This window comes from Borostomias antarcticus (genome assembly GCF_949987555.1).
Source record: "Borostomias antarcticus genome assembly, chromosome: 8".
In the NCBI taxonomy this organism is placed as follows: Eukaryota; Metazoa; Chordata; class Actinopteri; order Stomiiformes; family Stomiidae; genus Borostomias; species Borostomias antarcticus.
The window spans coordinates 3,658,201-3,679,253 of NC_140241.1; the positions used below are offsets into that span (position 1 = coordinate 3,658,201).

At 49.1% G+C, this 21,053-nt stretch overlaps 2 protein-coding genes across 2 annotated transcripts; one reads left to right on the forward strand and one right to left on the reverse strand.

The window, feature by feature from the left end:
- Positions 1-360: 360 nt before the first annotated feature.
- Positions 361-1,640, reverse strand: pkdc (protein kinase-like domain containing; the record flags this gene model as incomplete). The annotated part of the gene is made up of 2 exons (XM_084442021.1): positions 1,570-1,640; positions 361-1,342 (listed from the first exon to the last, which is right to left on the reverse strand). The coding sequence occupies exon 2, from the start codon at positions 1,318-1,320 to the stop codon at positions 361-363; it is 960 nt and encodes a 319-aa protein (XP_084298147.1). The 5' UTR covers positions 1,321-1,342; positions 1,570-1,640.
- Positions 1,641-2,798: 1,158 nt separating this feature from the next.
- Positions 2,799-19,862, forward strand: capn7 (calpain 7). Its single transcript, XM_084442637.1, has 21 exons — positions 2,799-2,926; positions 3,373-3,481; positions 4,057-4,208; positions 5,227-5,294; positions 5,895-6,128; positions 6,379-6,465; positions 7,183-7,309; positions 7,975-8,060; positions 8,142-8,235; positions 8,717-8,863; positions 8,998-9,104; positions 9,539-9,659; positions 10,012-10,156; positions 10,509-10,608; positions 11,197-11,332; positions 12,267-12,342; positions 12,467-12,612; positions 14,219-14,281; positions 14,510-14,640; positions 16,221-16,313; positions 18,376-19,862. Exons 1-21 carry the CDS (start codon positions 2,825-2,827, stop codon positions 18,518-18,520), a joined length of 2,469 nt encoding a protein of 822 aa, XP_084298763.1. The 5' UTR covers positions 2,799-2,824; the 3' UTR covers positions 18,521-19,862.
- The last annotated feature ends 1,191 nt before the right edge of the window (positions 19,863-21,053 follow it).

A 21,053-nucleotide genomic window follows, 5' to 3' on the forward strand; every position in this document is an offset into this window, starting at 1 on the left:
TTAGCCCTGAGGACTACTGGTGTGGTTTATTAAGATTGATGTCATTCACACAAACCTGACCGAAAAGGGTAACACACTCCTTCAACACACCCCCCTGGCCTAGAAGAAGTCACACAAACACGCCTAGAGGTGCAGAACCAGAAAGGTTTGCTCTGGGTGCTCTGGGTGGAGCTACTGTATAATGACTTTGCGGAAGTGACAGGAGGGAAGGATGGATTTGGAACTAGGCCACGGTATCACAAAAGATTAGACACACAGTAAAACACAACAGCCATGTTAGTGGCTACACATCATATTTATAGCCCGGTCCTGTTAGCAGAAGGTAGCGCTAAACGATGAGCCAAAATGGCGGAGGCTGAATCACTGTTTCAGTTTCCTCAACGCCTCTTTGGCCAACTGCCTGCTGTATCGGTTGATCTTCCGGTGTCCTGGCATCCACCCCAGGAGGAAGCGGTGGAAGTCCGTCCAGGCGAATACAAACATATCTCTCCACTCTGCCTCCAGGGCAGCAAAGTCCACCTGTTGTTGGCTCAAAGCAGCCCTCAGCTCTGTAAAGTAATAGTCCAAGAGGTCAGGAACTCTCTTCTCACACTGCTTCTCCTCCATGCAGCTTCCTAGGCAGTACACAACATCCTTCATCCCACAGCCCCCACCCACATACTGGAAGTCCACTGCCGCCACGCCCCGCCCACTTCCGGAGAAGCAGAAGTTGGCCAGTTTGGCGTCCCCGTGCACCAGGGTCTTGAAGCGGCACCCGTTGAGTTTCCTGTCAATGTCCCCGGCGGCTGCTTTGAGCTGTGGGTCGTCCATGGCCTCCAGCTCATCCGGCCGTGTCTCCAGGTGCCAGTAGGTACCCACGGGCCACAGACCCTCGGGGGCCACCCCCAGGAAGAGGGCGTGGAAGTGGGCGAGCCAGCTGAGACAAGCCCTCGCCTCTGCATCCTTCACGCTGCACCTCCGCTGGTCGAAGCCAGCCTCGTCCAGGTCCTCCAAAACGATCAGTTGTTCGTCTCCGTAGGAACGGGAGGCCAGGCAAACAGGCGTGCGACACCTCTCGTTGGTGGAGTAGTTCTGGTACCAGTGGGCCTCCACCTGATAGGACCTGACCTTGCGTTGGTGAGACAGGTCTGTGTTCCTGGGATGTCCCGCCTCCTTGGGGAACTGGACATGTTTCACTATGACTGATGGGCGGGAGCATCCTTCCAGGTGGACCCTCACTATCTCACCATACCCACTCCACAGGCTCTGGAGCTTCTGGCCGACCCGTAATGCCTTTGCTCCACATGCCTGCAGAATCAGCTTCTCGTACTCCGGTTTCATTGATTCCTTTCCTTTAAACAAACTGAAAAACACAACGTTTGTTGTTGATGTTTATGGATGTGCAGGGCAATGTGACAAATACGTTCAGATCAAATCATGATCAATATTTCAAAGACAATCACATTGCTAGCCAGCTGCTAACGTTAGCCTAGCTAGCTGGCAAACGAGCGTCTAATGCCAGCAGAATGCACTCAAGTCAGTTTATATGAACGTCCATGAAACAAACCATAAAAAAAGAGGCACGGTCACCTATTGATATGATTATTTCGACTCTATTCTCCAACTCTCTGCTCTCTAGGGTCTCGTATCCAGCCGTGCGAACCTAACCCGGAAGTTGATGACCCGTGTAGTTATTCAGAGCTCAGATCCCGTCGGCTGGCTGTCATTTTAGGATTGTGTTACTCATAACTGTAACGTTAAGGAATTGAGTTGTGAGTTGTGTGGGTAACGTTACTGTATGTCGCTCGAGTGATCACCTCCCCGGTTTTCTAGCGTGTAAGTGAGTACGATAGCCTAGCATTAGCCTAGCATTAGCTAACTAGTTAGTTGTTTTGATTTAGCTAGCTATAGCACTGGCGTTAGCTAGCTAGCCTGTCAACTCTAACGATAATAGATTAGCTATGTGTAGCTCACCTGCTGTGCTAACTGGCTAGCATAGCTAACGTTAAAGTAGCTGGTTGACCACGTATAGGCCAGCCCTCTCTCTGGGCAGGACAGTGGGTTAGATACCTGGTGGGTTAGATACCTGGTGGGTTAGATACCTGGTGGGTTAGATACCTGGTGGGTTAGATACCTGGTGGGTTAGCTACCTGGTGGGTTAGATACCTGGTGGGTTATCTACCTGGTGGGTTAGATACCTGGTGGGTTAGATACCTGGTGGGTTAGCTACCTGGTGGGTTATCTACCTGGTGGGTTAGATACCTGGTGGGTTATCTACCTGGTGGGTTAGATACCTGGTGGGTTAGCTACCTGGTGGGTTAGATACCTGGTGGGTGAGATACCTGGTGGGTTAGATACCTGGTGGGTTAGCTACCTGGTGGGTTAGATACCTGGTGGGTTAGCTACCTGGTGGGTTAGATACCTGGTGGGTTAGATACCTGGTGGGTGAGCTACCTGGTGGGTTAGATACCTGGTGGGTTAGATACCTGGTGGGTTAGCTACCTGGTGGGTTAGATACCTGGTGGGTTAGATACCTGGTGGGTTAGCTACCTGGTGGGTTAGATACCTGGTGGGTTAGATACCTGGTGGGTTAGATACCTGGTGGGTTAGCTACCTGGTGGGTTAGATACCTGGTGGGTTAGATACCTGGTGGGTTAGATACCTGGTGGGTTAGCTACCTGGTGGGTTAGATACCTGGTGGGTTAGCTACCTGGTGGGTTAGCTACCTGGTGGGTTAGATACCTGGTGGGTTAGCTACCTGGTGGGTTAGATACCTGGTGGGTTAGATACCTGGTGGGTTAGATACCTGGTGGGTTAGCTACCTGGGGTCTGGATACAGAGAAGGATGGATTCTACCGCACTGGAGCACGACGCTGTGAAATTTGCCAAAACTGCTGTCACCTGTGACCAAAATGGGAAATACAACGAAGCGGTGTTCTACTATAAGGTGAGGTCTGGCAGCCATATCGGAAATGATCTAAACCTGGTCAGACATTGCTAATAGTTGATTTTTGATTTAACATAGTGAGTCTGTGGATTTAGCGAACGCCAATGCGCCAATGAAAAGGGAGCTACAATTACACAGTTTCTTGTGGTGATTGTGGACTGTAGTTCGGTAACTTTCCTAGCTATACCTCAACATAAGAAAGAAATAATGGAATGAGGAAAGTAGTAGTTTCTCACCAGCTCTGCATTCTGAGTGTGAAAGGCTGAAAAGGCCCTATTACATAACTAAAGAAATAGGCTACAGTCAGGTATAGCCTATCCTAAACTGCCAATAGGCCTTAAGTCTATATCTCAAAGATGAAACCCTCCAGGTGGTGTCTATGGGCTCATGAGACATTATTCGACTATTGTAAAACCGTTATTTTTTGTTGATATGTTTCACACCAGGAGGCGGCTCAAGCCCTGATCTACGCGGGCATGGCTGGGTCCAAGCTGGAGGGAATCCAGGACAAGGTGAATGAGTATCTGGACCGAGTCCAGGCCCTACACAGTGCTGGTGAGTCTAGCAGAACTGTGGCCCAAATTTTGAGCTAATGTTTGATGGCAGTAAAGATTTATTTTATTTTATGACTCCCAGTGATGAGGACAGGGAGCCAAAGAACCCAAAACTTCCTTATGTTCTGACTCACTTGTTCCATGGCCTGTGGAACAGCTTACTTCACACACGAGCAGCAGTGTGTATTTCTGTGCATGTTTGTGTGTGTGTTTGTGCAGGCGCGTGTGCATGTGTGTGTTATTACTATAGACCACACTAGTGTGTGGGTCTGTCCTGTTGTTAGAAAGTGGGGATGTGAAAAGGAGTTCACACGTTGCGGTAGATGTCCTCAAAGATAGGTAAAAGAGTAACCTCGACTCCCAACTGAAATCATACGTGCGGTAACCGCTACATTGACATAACTTCCTTTTCCTGGTAGCAGATGTTACGTCATCAGCGCACTCACAGTTCATGAGAAGGGCTAACATTTCAAAAACTTTTATTTTGAAGTTTAATGTCACTTCCCATTCACCCTCTCTCCCTCCCGCGCTTGATTGATTCCATTGACGTGTTTCATCTTTGCCCTTTGAACCCAGTCCAGAGCAGCGACCCCCTGAAGTCCAAGCAGCAGGTGGACCTGGAGCGAGCCCACTTCCTGGTCACCCAGGCCTTCGAGGAGGACGAGAAGGGCAACGGTGACGAGGCTATCGAGCTGTACACACAGGCTGTGGAGCTGTGCATCCAGACGGTAGGGCCCGCTCAGGAAATGCCCAGGTTCCCTCTCGGCCTTTGGGACTGAAGAAGTGACACTGTTTACCAAGAGTATAGTCAGTGTCTCAATGTTTACCAAGAGTATAGTCAATGTCTCAATGTTTACCAAGAGTACAGTCACTGGCTCAATGTTTAACGAGAGTATAGTCAGGCAGTCTCTCAAAGTCTCAGAGTTTTGGGTGAAGAAAAAGCCTTAATGAGGTGCATTCAAGAGAGTAATACTTTGAGTCCTGACTATGTCCTAACTGACTATGTCCTAACTATGTCCTAACTATGTCCTAACTGACTATGTCCTAACTATGTCCTAACTCACTATGTCCTAACTCACTATGTCCTAACTCACTATGTCCTAACTATGTGTCCTAACTGACTATGTCCTAACTTTTCAGTTTCAAAAGTCTCCCATAAGTTTTTCCTGTTTAGGTAATGATGTTGGGGGGGGAGGGCTGTTGTTCACAGTCGTCCTGGCCTAGCCTGTTCATCATGGGATAAACCTGGATACACATCTTCACCCTGTAAACCTGTTCACCTGAATCCTCTGGCCTTTACTACACTGGGCTGTCTGTCTGCATGTTCAGGCATTTATTTGACCCCGTCAGAGTCTCTGGGTAACCTAATATATGTGACGGGTGTCGGGTGAAACGCCCTCGAGACGGATCAGACAAGCTGTGGTTTGCTCTCCGTTAACCGACAGCTTTTATTGAGCGCCCTGGTAATGGGAGACCACTCTCCATTCGTTGGGCAGAGACACATGCACGCACGCACTAAGGCACACACACAGGCATACACACACACACACTCTTTGGTCTAGCAGTAAATGTTTGGGATCCTCTGCTGAAAGTCGTGGTTCGATCCCCACCTTTGGGGATGGTACCTACGGACCTACCTGGACACATGCACACACACACCCTCAGTTACACCCCCCCCCTACCTGGACACATGCACACACCCCCTCAGTTACACCCCCCCCCCCTCCTCTTTTTGTCCTCCCACAGTCTAGTGACACGTCAGACCAGGGGCTGCAGGTCAAACTGAAACAGCTGGCTCGCCAGGCTCTGGATCGGTAAGGTCACCCTCACTCCCCCGACCCCCCTAACCCCTATCTACTGCCCTAACCCTAACCCTCACTCCCCCGACCCCCCCTAACCCCTATCTACTGCCCTAACCCTAACCCTCACTCCCCCTAACCCCCATCTACTGCCCTAACCCTAACCCTCACTCCCCCAACCCCCCTAACCCCCATCTACTGCCCTAACCCTAACCCTCACTCCCCCAACCCCCCTAACCCCCATCTACTGCCCTAACCCTAACCCTGGATCAGTAAGGTAACCCCCACTCCCCCGATCCCCCTAACCCCCATCTACTGCCCTAACCCTGACCCTGGATCAGTAAGGTCTCTCCCCCTGATCCCCATATCCCATCCAATCTCTAGCAGAAGAAACTCCCAATGCTAATCTTTAGCACCTCACATGGCTTTTGCTCGACTCTGGCCTATAGTAGTGTATACTACTACTACTACTACTACTACTACTACTACTACTACTACTACTCCTACTGTACTACTACTACTAATAATAATAATAATAATAATAATAATTCATATCCATGACTGTCAGATTTAGAATGAGACGCCAGCCAACCTCATCTCCTAATTCTCCCTCAGGGCCGAGGGACTGAAGGAGTCCCAGTCCAGAGCAGCGTCGCCAGGCCAGGCCCAGTCCCGAGCAGGGCCCCTGGGGGCCAAACCTAGCGGCGGAGGTACCGGGGGCCCAGTCAGGCAGTTCTTCCCTCTGGGCCCCGACTTCTCCCTCCAGGACCGCGCCCAGCCGGTCCGCGCGGTCCAGTCCAGCGAGCCTCAGGGCCAGCGGTACACGGCCGAGGAGATCGAGGTTCTCCGGTGAGAGATGGATCAACGCCGGCTTGCAGAGCTGGACCCGCGTTGATCTGGAGTCATTGAGCACTGCTGGTCTAGAATCAGTTGTGCTTCTTGAATAAGATACAGACATTGGTGGAGGGGGATCAGGGGCAGATTCTAGACCAGTACTCATATGCTGAGACTGTGAATACACAGACTTGTACGGCAAGTAGGAAACGAGTACAGAGCAGGTTTGTACCATGCTCTTATTTGTATTTCATTCTATCTGCAGGAGCACATCGAAGATCAACGGTATCGCCTACGTCCCGTTCATGAGCGTGGACCTGAAGGAGAGATTCGCCTTTCCAGTCCCTTTCTCGTAAGTCCAGTCCCTTTCTCGTAAGTCCAGGTCATTTCCTATCTAGCACCTATAGATTTGGGTCAGCTCAACCCTGTGATGTGTGGTTGACTCTTAGGCATAACTCAACCCTGTGATGTGTGGTTGACTCTTAGGCATAACTCAATCCTGTGATGTGTGGTTGGCCTATAGGGATAACTCAATCCTGTGGTTGACCCATAGAGACAAGTCAACCCTGTTGTGTGTTGCTGACTCATAGGGATAACTCAACCCTGTGATGTGTGGTTGGCCTATAGGGATAACTCAATCCTGTGGTGTGTGGCTGACCCATAGGGATAACTCAACCCTGTTATGTGTGGTTGGCCTATAGGGACAACTCAATCCTGTGGTGTGTGGCTGACCCATAGGGATAACTCAACCCTGTTATGTGTGGCTGACCCATAAGGATAACTCAACCCTTTGATGTGTGACTGACCCATAGGGATAACTCAACCCAGTGGTGTGTGGCTGACCCATAGGGATAACTCAACCCTGTGGTGTGTGGCTGACCCATAGGGATAACTCAACCCTGTGGTGTGTGGTTGACCCATAGGGATAACTCAACCCTGTTGTGTGGCTGACCCATAGGGATAACTCAACCCTGTGATGTGTGGCTGACCCATAGGGATAACTCAACCCTGTGATATGTGGCTGACCCATAGGGATAACTCAACCCTGTGATGTGTGGTTGATTCATAGGGATAAATTGGGAAAGCTGGCCCTGTCTCCCAAGCAGAAAGCCATCTTCTCCCGCTGGGTCAGACCTGACGAGATCTGCAATAACCCCACCATGATCCTGTCTGTGTCCAGCTTCAGCATCAAGCAGGTGAGGAACCTCACAAAAGTGTACTTAAAATACACACGTACTGCACACACTAAAATACACCACTGTAAATGAGACCTCAGACTCAGGCTTCCCTGGATAAATAAAGGTAAAATAAAATAAAAATACAGGTGTCTCACACGCTGAAATACACACGTACCTCACACACTAGCACAGTAAAATACACACGTACCTCACACACAAAAATACACACCTACATGTATGCACACACACAGATCACCAACACTCAACAGCAATGTTCAAAAGAAAATGTCCCACAAACCTAAGACTCTAGATGATACCTCTTTATTCTACCCGAAACACCATTCAGCTCTCTCTCTTTCTCTCTCTCCCTCTCTGGTACACCCTCTCTCGCTTAATCTCTCTCTTTCTCTCTCTCCCTCTCTGGTACACCCTCTCGCTTAATCTCTCTCTCTTTCTCTCTCTCGCTTAATCTCTCTCTCTTTCTCTCTCTCGCTTAATCTCTCTCTCTTTCTCTCTCTCCCTCTCTGGTACACCCTCTCTCTCTTTCTCTCTCTCCCTCTCTCTCTCTCTGGTACACCCTCTCTCGCTTAATCTCTCTTTCTCTCTCTCGCTTAATCTCTCTCTTTCTCTCTCTTGCTTAATCTCTCTCTCCCTCTCTCTCTCTCTCCCTCCTCTGTCCTCAGACGGTGGTGTCAGACTGCTCGTTCGTGGCCTCGCTGGCCATCAGCGCCGCCTACGAGCGCCGCTACAGGAAGAAGCTGATCACCAGGTACGCCTCCTCCTCGTCGGACTGTCCCAGGCGCGGCGTGTGTGTGTGATGGAGAAGTCATGTGTTTGCGTGTTCTTGCAGCATCATCTACCCCCAGAACAGGAGAGGGGAGCCAGAGTATAACCCCTGTGGGAAGTACATGGTGAAGCTCCACATCAACGGTGTGCCCAGGAAGGTAAGGAACCACACACTACACACATTCACATAGAGAGAACCGTCTGATCGTCCACACACACACACACAATCTCTGTCTGTTTCGAACGTGTCTATCTCGAATGCATCTACCAAGGCATCTCTGATGTCTGATGTGTCTTTTGCTGTCTCTCTGTTTATCTGTAATGTTCCCATCTCTAATATTCTATGTCTCTCTGGTGTCTGTCGTGTCTGAGTCCATCTCTAATATTCTGTCTGATGTCTGTCGTGTCTGAGTCTATCTCTAATATTCTATCTCTGATAGGTCTGTTGTGTCAATCTCTCTCTAATATCTCTATCTCTGTCGTGTCTGTATCTCCAATATTCTACCTCTGATGTCTGTTGTGTCTGAGTCTACTGTATCTCTAATATACTATCTGTGATTTCTGTCGTGTCTGAGTCTATCTCTAATATTCTCTCTCTCTGATGTGTCGTGTCTCATCGGCCCGTCTGTTCCCTCCCAGGTGATCATAGATGACTTCCTGCCCGTGGACCGTAGCGGCGAGCTGCTGTGTTCTTACTCCAGCAACAGGAACGAGCTGTGGGTCTCCCTCATAGAGAAGGCCTACATGAAGGTCATGGGAGGTTATGACTTCCCCGGATCCAACTCTGTACGTGGCTCCAAATACCAACACACTACACACACACACACTAATCATTTATATACACACTATATAACCCTATTATTTGTGCATTAGACCCAGGTCTAGTGGAGAATGATCGTAGTCTTGTTGGTCTCTTCTAGAACATCGATCTCCACGCGCTCACTGGCTGGATCCCAGAACGTATCGCCATGCACTCCGACAATCAGTCCTTCAGCAAGGACGACACCTTCCGCATGTTGTACCAGAGGTGAGACGCGCACACACAGACCACACACATACACACACATACACACACACACACACACACACACACACACACACACAGAGTAATGGCAGTGGTCCATCCTCCAGTCAGGTAGTGATTTTTCATTCTCTCTCTGCTGCCAGATCATAAAGAAGATCATTATTAATATCACACAACCATCTCTCTCCTCTCTCACTCCTCCCTCCTCTTTCTTCTCTCCCTCCTCTTTCTCTTCTCTCTCTCCTCTTTCTCTCTCCTGTCTCTCCCCCCTCTCCTTCCTCTCTCTCCTCCCTCCCTCTCTCTCTCCTTCCTCCCTCCTCCCTCCCTCCTCTCTCCTCCCTCCTCTCTCTCCTCCCTCCTCTCTCTCCTCCCTCCCTCCTCTCTCTCCTCCCTCCTCTCTCTCTCCTCCTCTCTCCCTCCTCTCTCTCTCTCTGCAGGTTTCATCGGGGGGATGTCCTCATCACCACGGCAACGGGGGTTATGACAGAGGAGGAGGGCGAGAGGTGGGGCCTAGTTCCCACACACGCCTACGCTGTCCTGGACATCCGGGAGCACAAGGTTAGCCTGTTAGCCGGTCCCTAGGTTACACAATCACTCATGTGGTTAGCGTGTTAATATTTCTTCACTAAGGAAGCTTTGGGGCAGTGGTACTGGTACTGACCCGTGTCTGTTCCCTCACCTGGTACTGACCCGTGTCTGTTCCGTCACCTGGTACGGTTCTGTGTCTGTTCCCTCACCTGGTACGGTTCTGTGTCTGTTCCCTCAGCTGGTTCTGTTCTGTGTCCGTTCCCTCAGCTGGTTCTGTTCTGTGTCTGTTCCCTCAGCTGGTTCTGTTCTGTCTGTTCCCTCACCTGGTACGGTTCTGTGTCTGTTCCCTCACCTGGTACGGTTCTGTGTCTGTTCCCTGCAGGGGATGCGGTTCCTGCAGCTGAAGAACCCGTGGAGCCACCTGAGATGGAAGGGGCGCTTCAGCGAGCGCGACGAGAAGAGCTGGACCCCCGAGCTCCTGAAATACCTCAACTTTGACCCCAAAACGGCACAGAAGTTTGATAACGGTAGAACCACACAGAGATTATAGAGAGATTATAGAGAGATTATGGCACAGAACTCCGCCCTCATCTCATCCCTGCTTCCATCACTGGGATAGTTTTCATCCAGGAAATGGGAGGGTGTTGTCTAATGAGGACGCTTATTTTATTGTGATTGGCTGTTCCCTGTGTGTGCAGGTGTGTTTGATTGTGATTGGCTGTTCCCTGTGTGTGCAGGTGTGTTTGATTGTGATTGGCTGTTCCCTGTGTGCAGGTGTGTGTGATTGTGATTGGCTGTTCCCTGTGTGTGATTGTGATTGGCTGTTCCCTGTGTGTGCAGGTGTGTGTGATTGTGATTGGCTGTTCCCTGTGTGTGCAGGTGTGTTCTGGATCACCTTTGAGGACCTGTGTCAGTACTATGATGTCATTTACCTGAGCTGGAGCCCCGCCCTGTTCAAGGACTCTTCCTGCATCCACAGGTCGGTCAACATGCACACCATGACTGTGTGTGCGTGTGTGCGTGCGTGTACAGTATGTATGTGTGTGTGTGTTCAGTTTTGTATGTGTGTGTGTGTATGTATGTATATATATATATATATATATATATGTGCGTGCGCACGCGTGTGTGTACAGTATGTATATGTGCGTGTGTGTGTGTTCAGGTGTGTGTGTGTGTGTGTGTGTGTGTGTGCGTGTGCGCTAGCCTTGTTGGTGCCCATCCTACAGTGTGTGTGTGTGTGCTAGCCTTGTTGGTGCCCATCCTACAGTGTGTGTGTGTGTGTGTGCTAACCTTGTTGGTGCCCATCCTACAGTGTGTGTGTGTGTGTGTGCGCTAGCGTTGTTGGGGCCCATCCTACAGTGTGTGTGTGTGTGTGTGTGTGCGTGTGCACTAGCCTTGTGGGGGCCCATCCTACAGTGTGTGTGTGTGTGTTCAGTGTGTGTGTGTGTGCTAGCCTTGTGGGGGCCCATCCTACAGTGTGTGTGTGTGTGTTCAGTGTGTGTGTGTGTGTTCTAGCCTTGTGGGGGCCCATCCTACAGTGTGCGTCTCCGTCCTGTGCCCTCTGCAGTAGCTGGGATGGGAGGCAGGGCCCAGTGAAGGACGCCTACAGCCTGGCCAACAACCCGCAGTACCGCCTGGAGGTGCAGAGTCCAGCAGGGGGCGCTGCGGTCTGGGTGCTGCTCACCAGGCACATCACTGACAAGGTACACTATGGTTAACGCATAGCTGGTGAGGTGCATATTCATTATACCTGTGGGGGGGGGGGGGTATAGTTTATAAGGTACAGCGTTTGGGTGCTATACGATTCGTTATTAGGTGATGTTTTTATTAGCCTCACTGATTATACAGTTAGGTCCATAAATATTTGGACATTGTCATAATTTTCAGAATTTTGGCCCTGTTTACCAACACAATGGATTTAAAATGATAGATGTCATTAAAGTGCAGACTTTCAGCTTTCATTTCAGGGTATTTTCATCCAAATCAGGTGAACAGTGTAGGAATTACAAACTATTGTATACGTGGTCTCCCCCCCCTGCAATGACCAAGTCAATCACCTGACCTGAATCCAACTGAGCATGCGTTTCACTTGCTGAAGACAAAACTGAAGGGAAACCGCCCAAAGAACAAGCAGGAAGTGAAGACCGCTGCAGTAGAGGTCTGGTAGAGCACCACCAGGGACCAGACCCTGCGTCCGGTGATGTCTATGGGCTCCAGACTCGATTGACAGCAAAGGATTTTTCAACCGAATATTAAAAATGACAAATTTATTTATGATTGTTAGTTCTTCCAATTACTTTTGGTCCCTTAAAAAGAGGGGTACCACATATAAAATGTGTTGTAACTCCTACACCGTTCACTCAATTTGGATGTAAATACACTCAAATTAAAGCTGAAAGTCTGCGCTTAAAGCACATATTGAACGTTTCATTTCAAATCCATTGTGGTGGTGTACAGCCAAAATTATTAAAATTGTGTCAATGTCCAAATATTTATGGACCTAACTGTATGCACCCAAAACAAAGATTTTATCCGTTGGTGGCCAACTACATAAAAACCTTGGATAAATTATGGCTAAAGGTAATTGTCTCTATAATTTAACTTGTATTAAATAATCCTGTTTTCTGTTTTATGAAGGATGACTTTGCACAAAACAGAGAGTTCATCACCTTAGTCGTTTACAAGACGGACGGGAAGAAAGTTTACTATCCTGGTAGGTTTCCTATCATCATGATGTGGCATTGATACTGAAGAGAGAGTGTGTGTGTGTGTGTGTGTGTGTGTGCGCGCGCATGAGTGTGTGTTCCTCTCTGACTGTCTCTCCCCCCCCCCCCCAGCGGACCCCCCTCCCTACATAGACGGTATCAGGATCAACAGCCCCCACTACCTGACCAAGATGAGGCTGACCAGCGCGGGAACACACACCTTCACCCTGGTGGTCTCCCAGTACGAGAAACAAAACACCATCAACTACACCCTGAGGGTGAGACACACACACACACACACACACACACACAGACACACACACACACACCTTCACCCTGGTGGTGTCCCAGTACGAGAAACAAAACACCATCAACTACACCCTGAGGGTGACACACACACACACACACACACACACACACACACACCTTCACCCTGGTGGTCTCCCAGTACGAGAAACAAAACACCATCAACTACACCCTGAGGGTGAGACACACACACACACACACACCTTCACCCTGGTGGTGTCCCAGTACGAGAAACAAAACACCATCAACTACACCCTGAGGGTGAGACACACACACACACACACACCTTCACCCTGGTGGTCTCCCAGTACGAGAAACAAAACACCATCAACTACACCCTGAGGGTGAGACACACACACACACACACACCTTCACCCTGGTGGTGTCCCAGTACGAGAAACAAAACACCATCAACTACACCCTGAGGGTGAGACACACACACACACACACACATACACACACACACATACTGTACATGCACACACAAGTTCAAAGAGAAGTGGTTGTATATTCTCTTGTCAACAACACACAGGGGTGGATCACAGTAATCTGAGAGAGACACAGGGGTTGATCACAGTAATCTGAGAGAGAGACACAGGGGTGGATCACAGTAATCTGAGAGAGAGACACAGGGGTTGATCACAGTAATCTGAGAGAGAGACACAGGGGTGGATCACAGTAATCTGAGAGAGACACAGGGGTGGATCACAGTAATCTGAGAGAGAGACACAGGGGTGGATCACAGTAATCTGAGAGAGACACAGGGGTGGATCACAGTAATCTGAGAGAGACACGGGTGGATCACAGTAATCTGAGAGAGAGAGACACAGGGGTGGATCACAGTAATCTGAGAGAGAGACACAGGGGTGGATCACAGTCATCTGAGAGAGAGAGAGACACAGGGGTGGATCACAGTAATCTGAGAGAGACACAGGGGTTGATCACAGTAATCTGAGAGAGAGAGAGACACAGGGGTGGATCACAGTAATCTGAGAGAGACACAGGGGTGGATCACAGTAATCTGAGAGAGAGACACAGGGGTGGATCACAGTAATCTGAGAGAGACACAGGGGTGGATCACAGTAATCTGAGAGAGAGAGAGAGAGAGAGACACAGGGGTGGATCATAGTAATCTGAGAGAGAGAGAGAGACACAGGGGTGGATCACAGTAATCTGAGAGAGACACACAGGGGTGGATCACAGTAATCTGAGAGGGACACAGGGGTGGATCACAGTAATCTGAGAGAGACACAGGGGTGGATCATAGTAATCTGAGAGAGAGAGAGAGACACAGGGGTGGATCACAGTAATCTGAGAGAGAGAGAGAGAGAGAGAGAGACACAGGGGTGGATCACAGTAATCTGAGAGAGAGAGAGAGAGAGAGAGAGACACAGGGGTGGATCACAGTAATCTGAGAGAGAGAGAGAGACACAGGGGTGGATCACAGTAATCTGAGAGAGAGACACAGGGGTGGATCACAGTAATCTGAGAGAGAGAGAGAGAGAGACACACAGGGGTACATCACAGTAATCTGAGAGAGACACAGGGGTGCATCACAGTAATCTGCTCCTCCCACAGGTGTACTCTGGCTGCAAATTCACCTTCTCCAAGATCCCCACGCCCTTCACCCACACCAAGAGGGTACGTGTGCTGACCGCTACCCTTGAACTGAATTAGAAATTGACCGTTTCTCCTAATATGTTAGATTCAGACCCTTCTCTCTCTCCTATCTGTCTCTTTCTCCTCTCTCTGTCCTATCTGTCTGTCTCTCTTCCCCCCTCTCTCTCTCTCCTGTCTGTCTCTCTGTCTCTCTCCATCATTCACTTTGAACTGAATTTGAAACTGCGTCTCTCTCTCTCTCTCTCCCAGATTAACGGGCAGTGGAAAGGGGCCTCGGCCGGGGGTTGTGGGAATTACAAGGACTCTTACCAACACAACCCCATCTACCAGTTCAACCTGGAGCGCTCCGGACCCCTGCTCATAGAGCTACGAGGCTCCAGGTGAGACCCCCTGGACCTGCAGTACCACACCTCACCACCCGGGCGTGGGGGGGGCACTCTCCTTTCACTTCCGCACTGCCCTCTGTGGCTCCTATATCCAATAAAATACTATTCTGTGGAATAATAAAAAGTATAAATAATTAATAGTAAAAAATATTATTTTGTGGAATTATACTGTATGTCACTTTGACAGAATGTTTTGTCTTTGTGACAAACGTAGATGTAAGAGAAAAGGAAGCTAGTCTAATTGTGTGGCTGACTTTAGCCTTTGTGGGATGTGTTGTCACACGTACACCATGACACCATGACAAACAGAGATGGAGTAGGAGACACTCCACAGTCGCTGTAGAGACCGTCAGGTCAGCTAGAGATCAGCACTCATTGATCTGCCTTAATTAAGACTCACTGACCAGATGAATCACTAACTGGGCCCACGCAGTCATCAGCACGGGTTCTCTCTCCATCTCTCTCTCTCGCTTCTCTCCCGCCCTCCCTTCCTCCCTCCATATCGCTTTTGTACACACACAGACACACACACACACACACACACACACACACACACACACAGACTATCACCAGCCATGATAACACTGCAGTGTTTTCCCATCGTGTTTTGCTTAATGAACTACACCTTAAAAATAGTTATTAGATCATGAACAAGCAATGAGTAAACGACGAACTAATGACTTATTAAGTATGTGTTAATAGTTGATCCACCTACAACCCACCTTAATGTTTAGAAGTGAGTAACATTTATAGACAATATTGGGATGTTATTTAAAAGTTGCAACTATTCCTCAATTTTTTAATGTTTACAAATGCTGTTTTATATTAGTAAAATTGTAATTATTATCAACTCATTTGTAAAAGGTGAGTTAATATATTTGATAATACCATGTTCATGAGTTATAGACCTTTTTGGGATGTTATTCTAAAGTTGCAACTATTCCTCATTTACTAACACTAGTGTACAGTGCCAGTAGAGCCATTGTTCCCTCCCTCCCTCCCTCCCTCCCTTCATCTATCCATCCAGCCATCCAGCCTAACCCTAGTACACCAGCAACCCTAATACACCCTAACCTCTTTGGTTGGTTTTTAGTCGGTAACCAGGTGTGAAGTCGGGATGTGGTTGATTGTGTGGTGCGTGACCAGGTGTGCGTGACCAGGTGTGAAGCTGGGATGTGGTTGATTGTGTGGTACGCGACCAGGTGTGCGTGACCAGGTGTGCGTGACCAGGCGTGCGTGACCAGGCGTGCGTGACCAGGCGTGCGTGTCCAGGCGTGCGTGACCAGGTGTGCGTGACCAGGTGTGCGTGACCAGGCGTGCGTGACCAGGCGTGCGTGTCCAGGCGTGCGTGACCAGGTGTGCGTGACCAGGTGTGCGTGACCAGGCGTGCGTGTCCAGGCGTGCGTGACCAGGTGTGCGTGACCAGGTGTGCGTGACCAGGCGTGCGTGTCCAGGCGTGCGTGTCCAGGCGTGCGTGACCAGGCGTGCGTGACCAGGTGTGCGTGACCAGGCGTGCGTGACCAGGCGTGCGTGACCAGGCGTGCGTGACCAGGTGTCCCTGTCCCTGTCCCCAGGCAGTACAGCGTGGGCTTCGAGGTGCTGACCGTGTCCATGGTGGGAGACCCGGGTCCCGCCGGCCTGCAGAAGAGGAGCAGTGGAGACTACAGGTACTGCAGCTGCGCCACCAACCACAGGAGAGGAGAGATCAGCACACTGATATCTCCCAGAAAATATGCAACGTTTCGACCCTTAGATCTTCATCAGGAAGATGATCAGGAAGTTGCCTGATGAAGATCTAAGGGTCGAAACGTTGCGTATTTTCAATAAAGTGAACCGGGAGATATCAGCGTGTAGATCTTTCCTCTCTTCTCACATATGTACTCTTAAGATCCAGCATCTGGTCTACTGAGGTTGGATGTGCGCACAGCTCTTTAGCCTTTTACCAACTACAATCATAACTTAGATATGAATGCAGCGTCACACGGCCTGGGAAGTGGCTGTTTATGAGATACTATACTATATAGGGGGCGGCTGTAGCTCAGTTGGTAGAGCGGGTCGTTCAGTGATCGAAGGGTCAGTGGTTCGAATCCCAGCTCTAACGGTCTACATGTCGAAGTGTCCTTGAGCAAGACACCTAACCCCAAATTGCTCCCAATGAGCAGGTTAGCACCTTGCATGGCAGCTACCGCCATTGGTGTGTGAATGGGTGAATGAGAGGCCATTGTAAAGCGCTTTGAGTGCCGCTAAGGTGGAAAAGCGCTATACAAGTACAGTTCATTTGCCATTTATACAGACTTGACTGGAATGTGGTTCCCACGTTGCACCTGAATAACGTGGTTACCTCAGGGGTGACGTTGTTCTCCGTAACTCCCACCACAGCACTTCCCACCCAAAAGGAGCACAGCGCTAGTGTGGAGACTACAGGTACTACAGCCGGCCTGGAGCCTGGCAACAACTACAGCATGAGTTACACCCCGGCCATGAAGGCTTTCATCACAAGCCGTCTGAAAATGAGACTCAAGACCCCGAGACTCATGACTGTGAATGACGTTCTTATATTTAGCACAGTTGTGTTCTATATGTGGTGTTCCCGCCTAAAGGAGCATCAAGAGCCAATGGATTGAAATAGTTTGACCCGAGTCTCATGCTAGGCCTCTATGTTCAGGCTATACATGGAATACTAGCCATCGTGTTCTATCACATTCATAATTACCCACGATGGGAAATTCTGAATATCAGACATGTTATTTTGTAATTAAAATGTTGCTAATTTTAGATGATCAAATTAGCCCTCCATAGCCAGACCACATGACCAGACCAGACCAGATCATATACAATACAGTATGATTACAACCAGGGATTAGCTCTAACCATCACTAGTGGTCCAGGTTCTCTCATAGTACTGAGGCATGGGGAGGTAGGCCGTACAGTATAAAACCATCTTTAATAATGTGCTCCAGAGTGTGTTCAGTGGGTAATGAAATATGTAATAGAACACATCCAGGAATAGCATAGCAGATTTATTACCTCAAACTCTTTCCTCTTAACTCACGCTCTCATCGGCAGAACCTCCCTGACCTCTCTGCTGTTGCACATGTTTAGTACACGCGTGTGTTGTCACATCACAACATGGGCCCTCAAATTATCTGCAAGGTCAAAGGTCAGCCCGTTAGTCATGTATTTGTTCCCCAATCCCCACAAAGCTGAAGTGAACGGTGTATTAGCTTGGTTACAGTAGATTTAATGTAATTCGATTCGTTTTGAATGTTTAAATGTTTACTGCCCATTTTTTTCTTTGCGTTTGGCCCCGTCTCCTCCTGCTCTCCTTTCTCCTCCCTCTCTGTCTCCTCCTGCTCTCCTGTCTCCTCCCTCTCTCCTCCTGCTCTCCTGTCTCCTCTCCCTCTCTCCCCTGTCTCCTCCCTCTCTCCCCTGTCTCCTCCTGCTCTCCTGTCTCCTCCCTCTCTCCCCTCTGTCTCCTCCCTCTCCCCCCTCCCTGTCTCCTCCTGCTCTCCTGTCTCCTCCCTCTCTCTCCTCTGTCTCCTCCCGCTCCCCTGTCTCCTCCCTCTCTCCCCTCCCTCTCTCCCCCCTCTCTCCTCCCTCTCTCCTCCCTCTCTCCCCCCTCTCCCTCTCGTCTCCCCCTCGTCTCCCCCTCTCTCCCTCTCGTCTCCCCCTCTCTCCCTCTCGTCTCCCCCTCTCTCCCTCTCGTCTCCCCCTCTCCTCCCTCTGCAGGTGTGGTTTCTGCTACATGGAGGCGGAGCACGTCCCCGCCGGCATCTACAACGTCATCCCAACCACCTTCCTGCCCAAACAGGAAGGGCCTTTCTTCCTGGACCTCAGCAGCGCGGCGCCACTAAAGACCTCCCAGCTCCAGTGAGGGTCCCAAGGCAGGGGGACGACAGGGGGTCCGGGGCCCCAACCCACAAAACCAACCCACCCGCTACCACCCTGCGAAGCCCCAGTCCAGCCTTTCATGGCATCAAGTGGACCCCAAGAGACACTGGACATGACTAGCCTAGCAGTTGAGAGACACTGGACATGACTAGCCTAGGGACCGGGCCCCGTTTCTAAAACTTGTTTCCTACCGTGTCCCTTGATGCTTTGCAGGTTGAACTAACTGGAATAGTAAAGCAGTAGAGAATGATTAATCTGGAAGAGAGGGCAGTAGGAAGCCTACACATCTTTGGAATGTAATTCAGCACTTTGTGATCTGAGGGGTGCGCAATATGACCATAAACCAAATATATGATACTCACCAGAGCTATTTTTGTCACCCTCCTCTGCCATATCGCTATATAGCTTTCTTTTCATAACCACCACAGTCACAACCAACTTCACCAGTAATACAGTAGGTAATGGGATCTCTTGGCATTATCTTTTTCACTATCGATCTAGGCAGCCTGACCACAAACTGTCGACCACATTCTCAACCGCATGTGGACGGCAACCTGCTTTTCTCAGGAGGCCTCAACACAACACAACACAACAGGGATTTCTGTGTTGCACTGAAATTATGTCCTTCCCTTTCAACGGCGGACTTGACGGCAGCATCAAGGATATCCGTGGGCTTTTCTGCGAAGGGCTGATCTTCAGGACATTAAAGCATCTTGACGCGCGTGTGCGTGTGTATGTATGTGTGTGTCTGTGTGTGTGTGTGTGGTGCATGTGTTTGTGTCACCGTCGGCCAACGGAAGTAGAAAGCGACATTTCAAATGTTTTGCCAGCGTCTCATCCTCTGTTCTTTGCAGTTTGTAGTCATGAACTTTTCAGTTGGTGTCTCTTTTATTTCTGTCAACATTGTGTCAAATACGTAGACTAAACTGTAGTAACCAGTACAGAACAGACCTAGTGTACTACCCAGTACAGACCTACCGAAGTACCCAGTACAGACCTACCAGAGTAGTAACCAGTAACGTATGCCATAGTAACTCTGAACCAGTACTGTAAAAAGTGTCAGTAGGACAGAGAAATACATCTCTTTTGTGCATAATCCAAGTGAAATAAGCAGTTAGGAGAACTGCTTTACAACCCAAAGCATTGCCAAGTACTAATACAAAATGGCTGCTCATTGTTGCTTCATGCCTGTGTATCTGGAACTGAATTATATTTGTATGTTTTCCCTTTTCTGTGACTGCATGGTGGAGCACCTGCCTCTGCAGCCCCATGTTAAAAAATGCAATAGTACAATCTGATCTGGTATGATTTCACCCAACTTGCACTAAATGTGGAATGACTTGTTAACATTATTGTAATGAAGGAGATCTTACAATGGCTTCTGTGTCTGTGTATCTGTCTCATCACGGTGTCCATATGGAAGGGATAACGGGGCCAGCCGGTCATTATCGAAAAAGAAGAACCCAACAGTGCAGTTTTGTAACGATCTGAAGCACTCCTTTTCGGGAGTGTGTCTATGTTCCCACTGCTCTATGGTCCCACAGCTCAATGGTCCCACAGCTCTATGTTCCCACAGCCCAATGGTCCCACAGCTCTATGGTCCCACAGCTCTATGGTCCCACAGCCCAATGGTCCTACAGCCCAATGGTCCCAAAGCTCTATGGTCCCACAGCTCTATGGTCCCACAGCTCTATGGTCCCACAGCTCTATGGTCCCACAGCCCAATGGTCCCACAGCCCAATGGTCCCACAGCACTATGGTCCCACAGCCTTAGTAATGTGGGACCATTGGGCTGTGGGAACATAGAGCTGACCCCCTCCTTTTCGATAATGACTGGTGTTCGATGTTATCTTATATCGTGTTCGATGTAACTTATTACACGGCTACTTACCAATGACGTTAATACTAATAAGACTACACTTTTATTTTGCCAGTGAAATGGCATGTGCTTGGGCAATGGACGTTTTCAGAGATTGATACCCGGCTACTACAGCCAAACTGTTATTGTGTAGAGTGAAAGAAAACTTTCAACTGTTGCCAATAGACATATAATGTGCTGGCCGTAGCAGCGGTCAATACTGCTTGGTTGCAGGGTTGCCAGATTGGTGTGATGTTTTCCAGCCCAATGAGTGCTCAAAATCCGCCCAATGTGATAAAAAACCGCCCAAATATTATAGTATATAATATATAGCAGTGCATGCTAAGAAAAATGCCTTTCAGTTGAAATACCGAAAATAATAATAACTCATGTTGTAAACACGCCTATACACAGTCTACGAGAGAGAGAAAGATGCGTAATCCCATCAAATAGTCAAAATGATATAATGCAGGCAACAAATGATAATAACACATGAGAAGCATATGGCTCTATCATGAATAGAGGAACGGCGGTGCTGCGGTCATAGACAAGAGAGCAACTCAAGATAAGATGACAAGCTAGATAACAAGCTTTAGTGGTGACAAGAAACCGCTAGAGAATGTGACAAGTGGACTAGGCTACACAACTTCCAATGGTA

Bases quoted from the DNA above. Each gene is read 5' to 3' on its own strand.
- capn7 (XM_084442637.1), top strand. From the start codon at position 2,825: ATGGATTCTACCGCACTGGAGCACGACGCTGTGAAATTTGCCAAAACT. The intron at 8,864-8,997 runs GTACGTGGCTCC...GGTCTCTTCTAG, and splicing joins ACTTCCCCGGATCCAACTCT to AACATCGATCTCCACGCGCT. The intron at 9,660-10,011 runs GTTAGCCTGTTA...TGTTCCCTGCAG, and splicing joins TGGACATCCGGGAGCACAAG to GGGATGCGGTTCCTGCAGCT.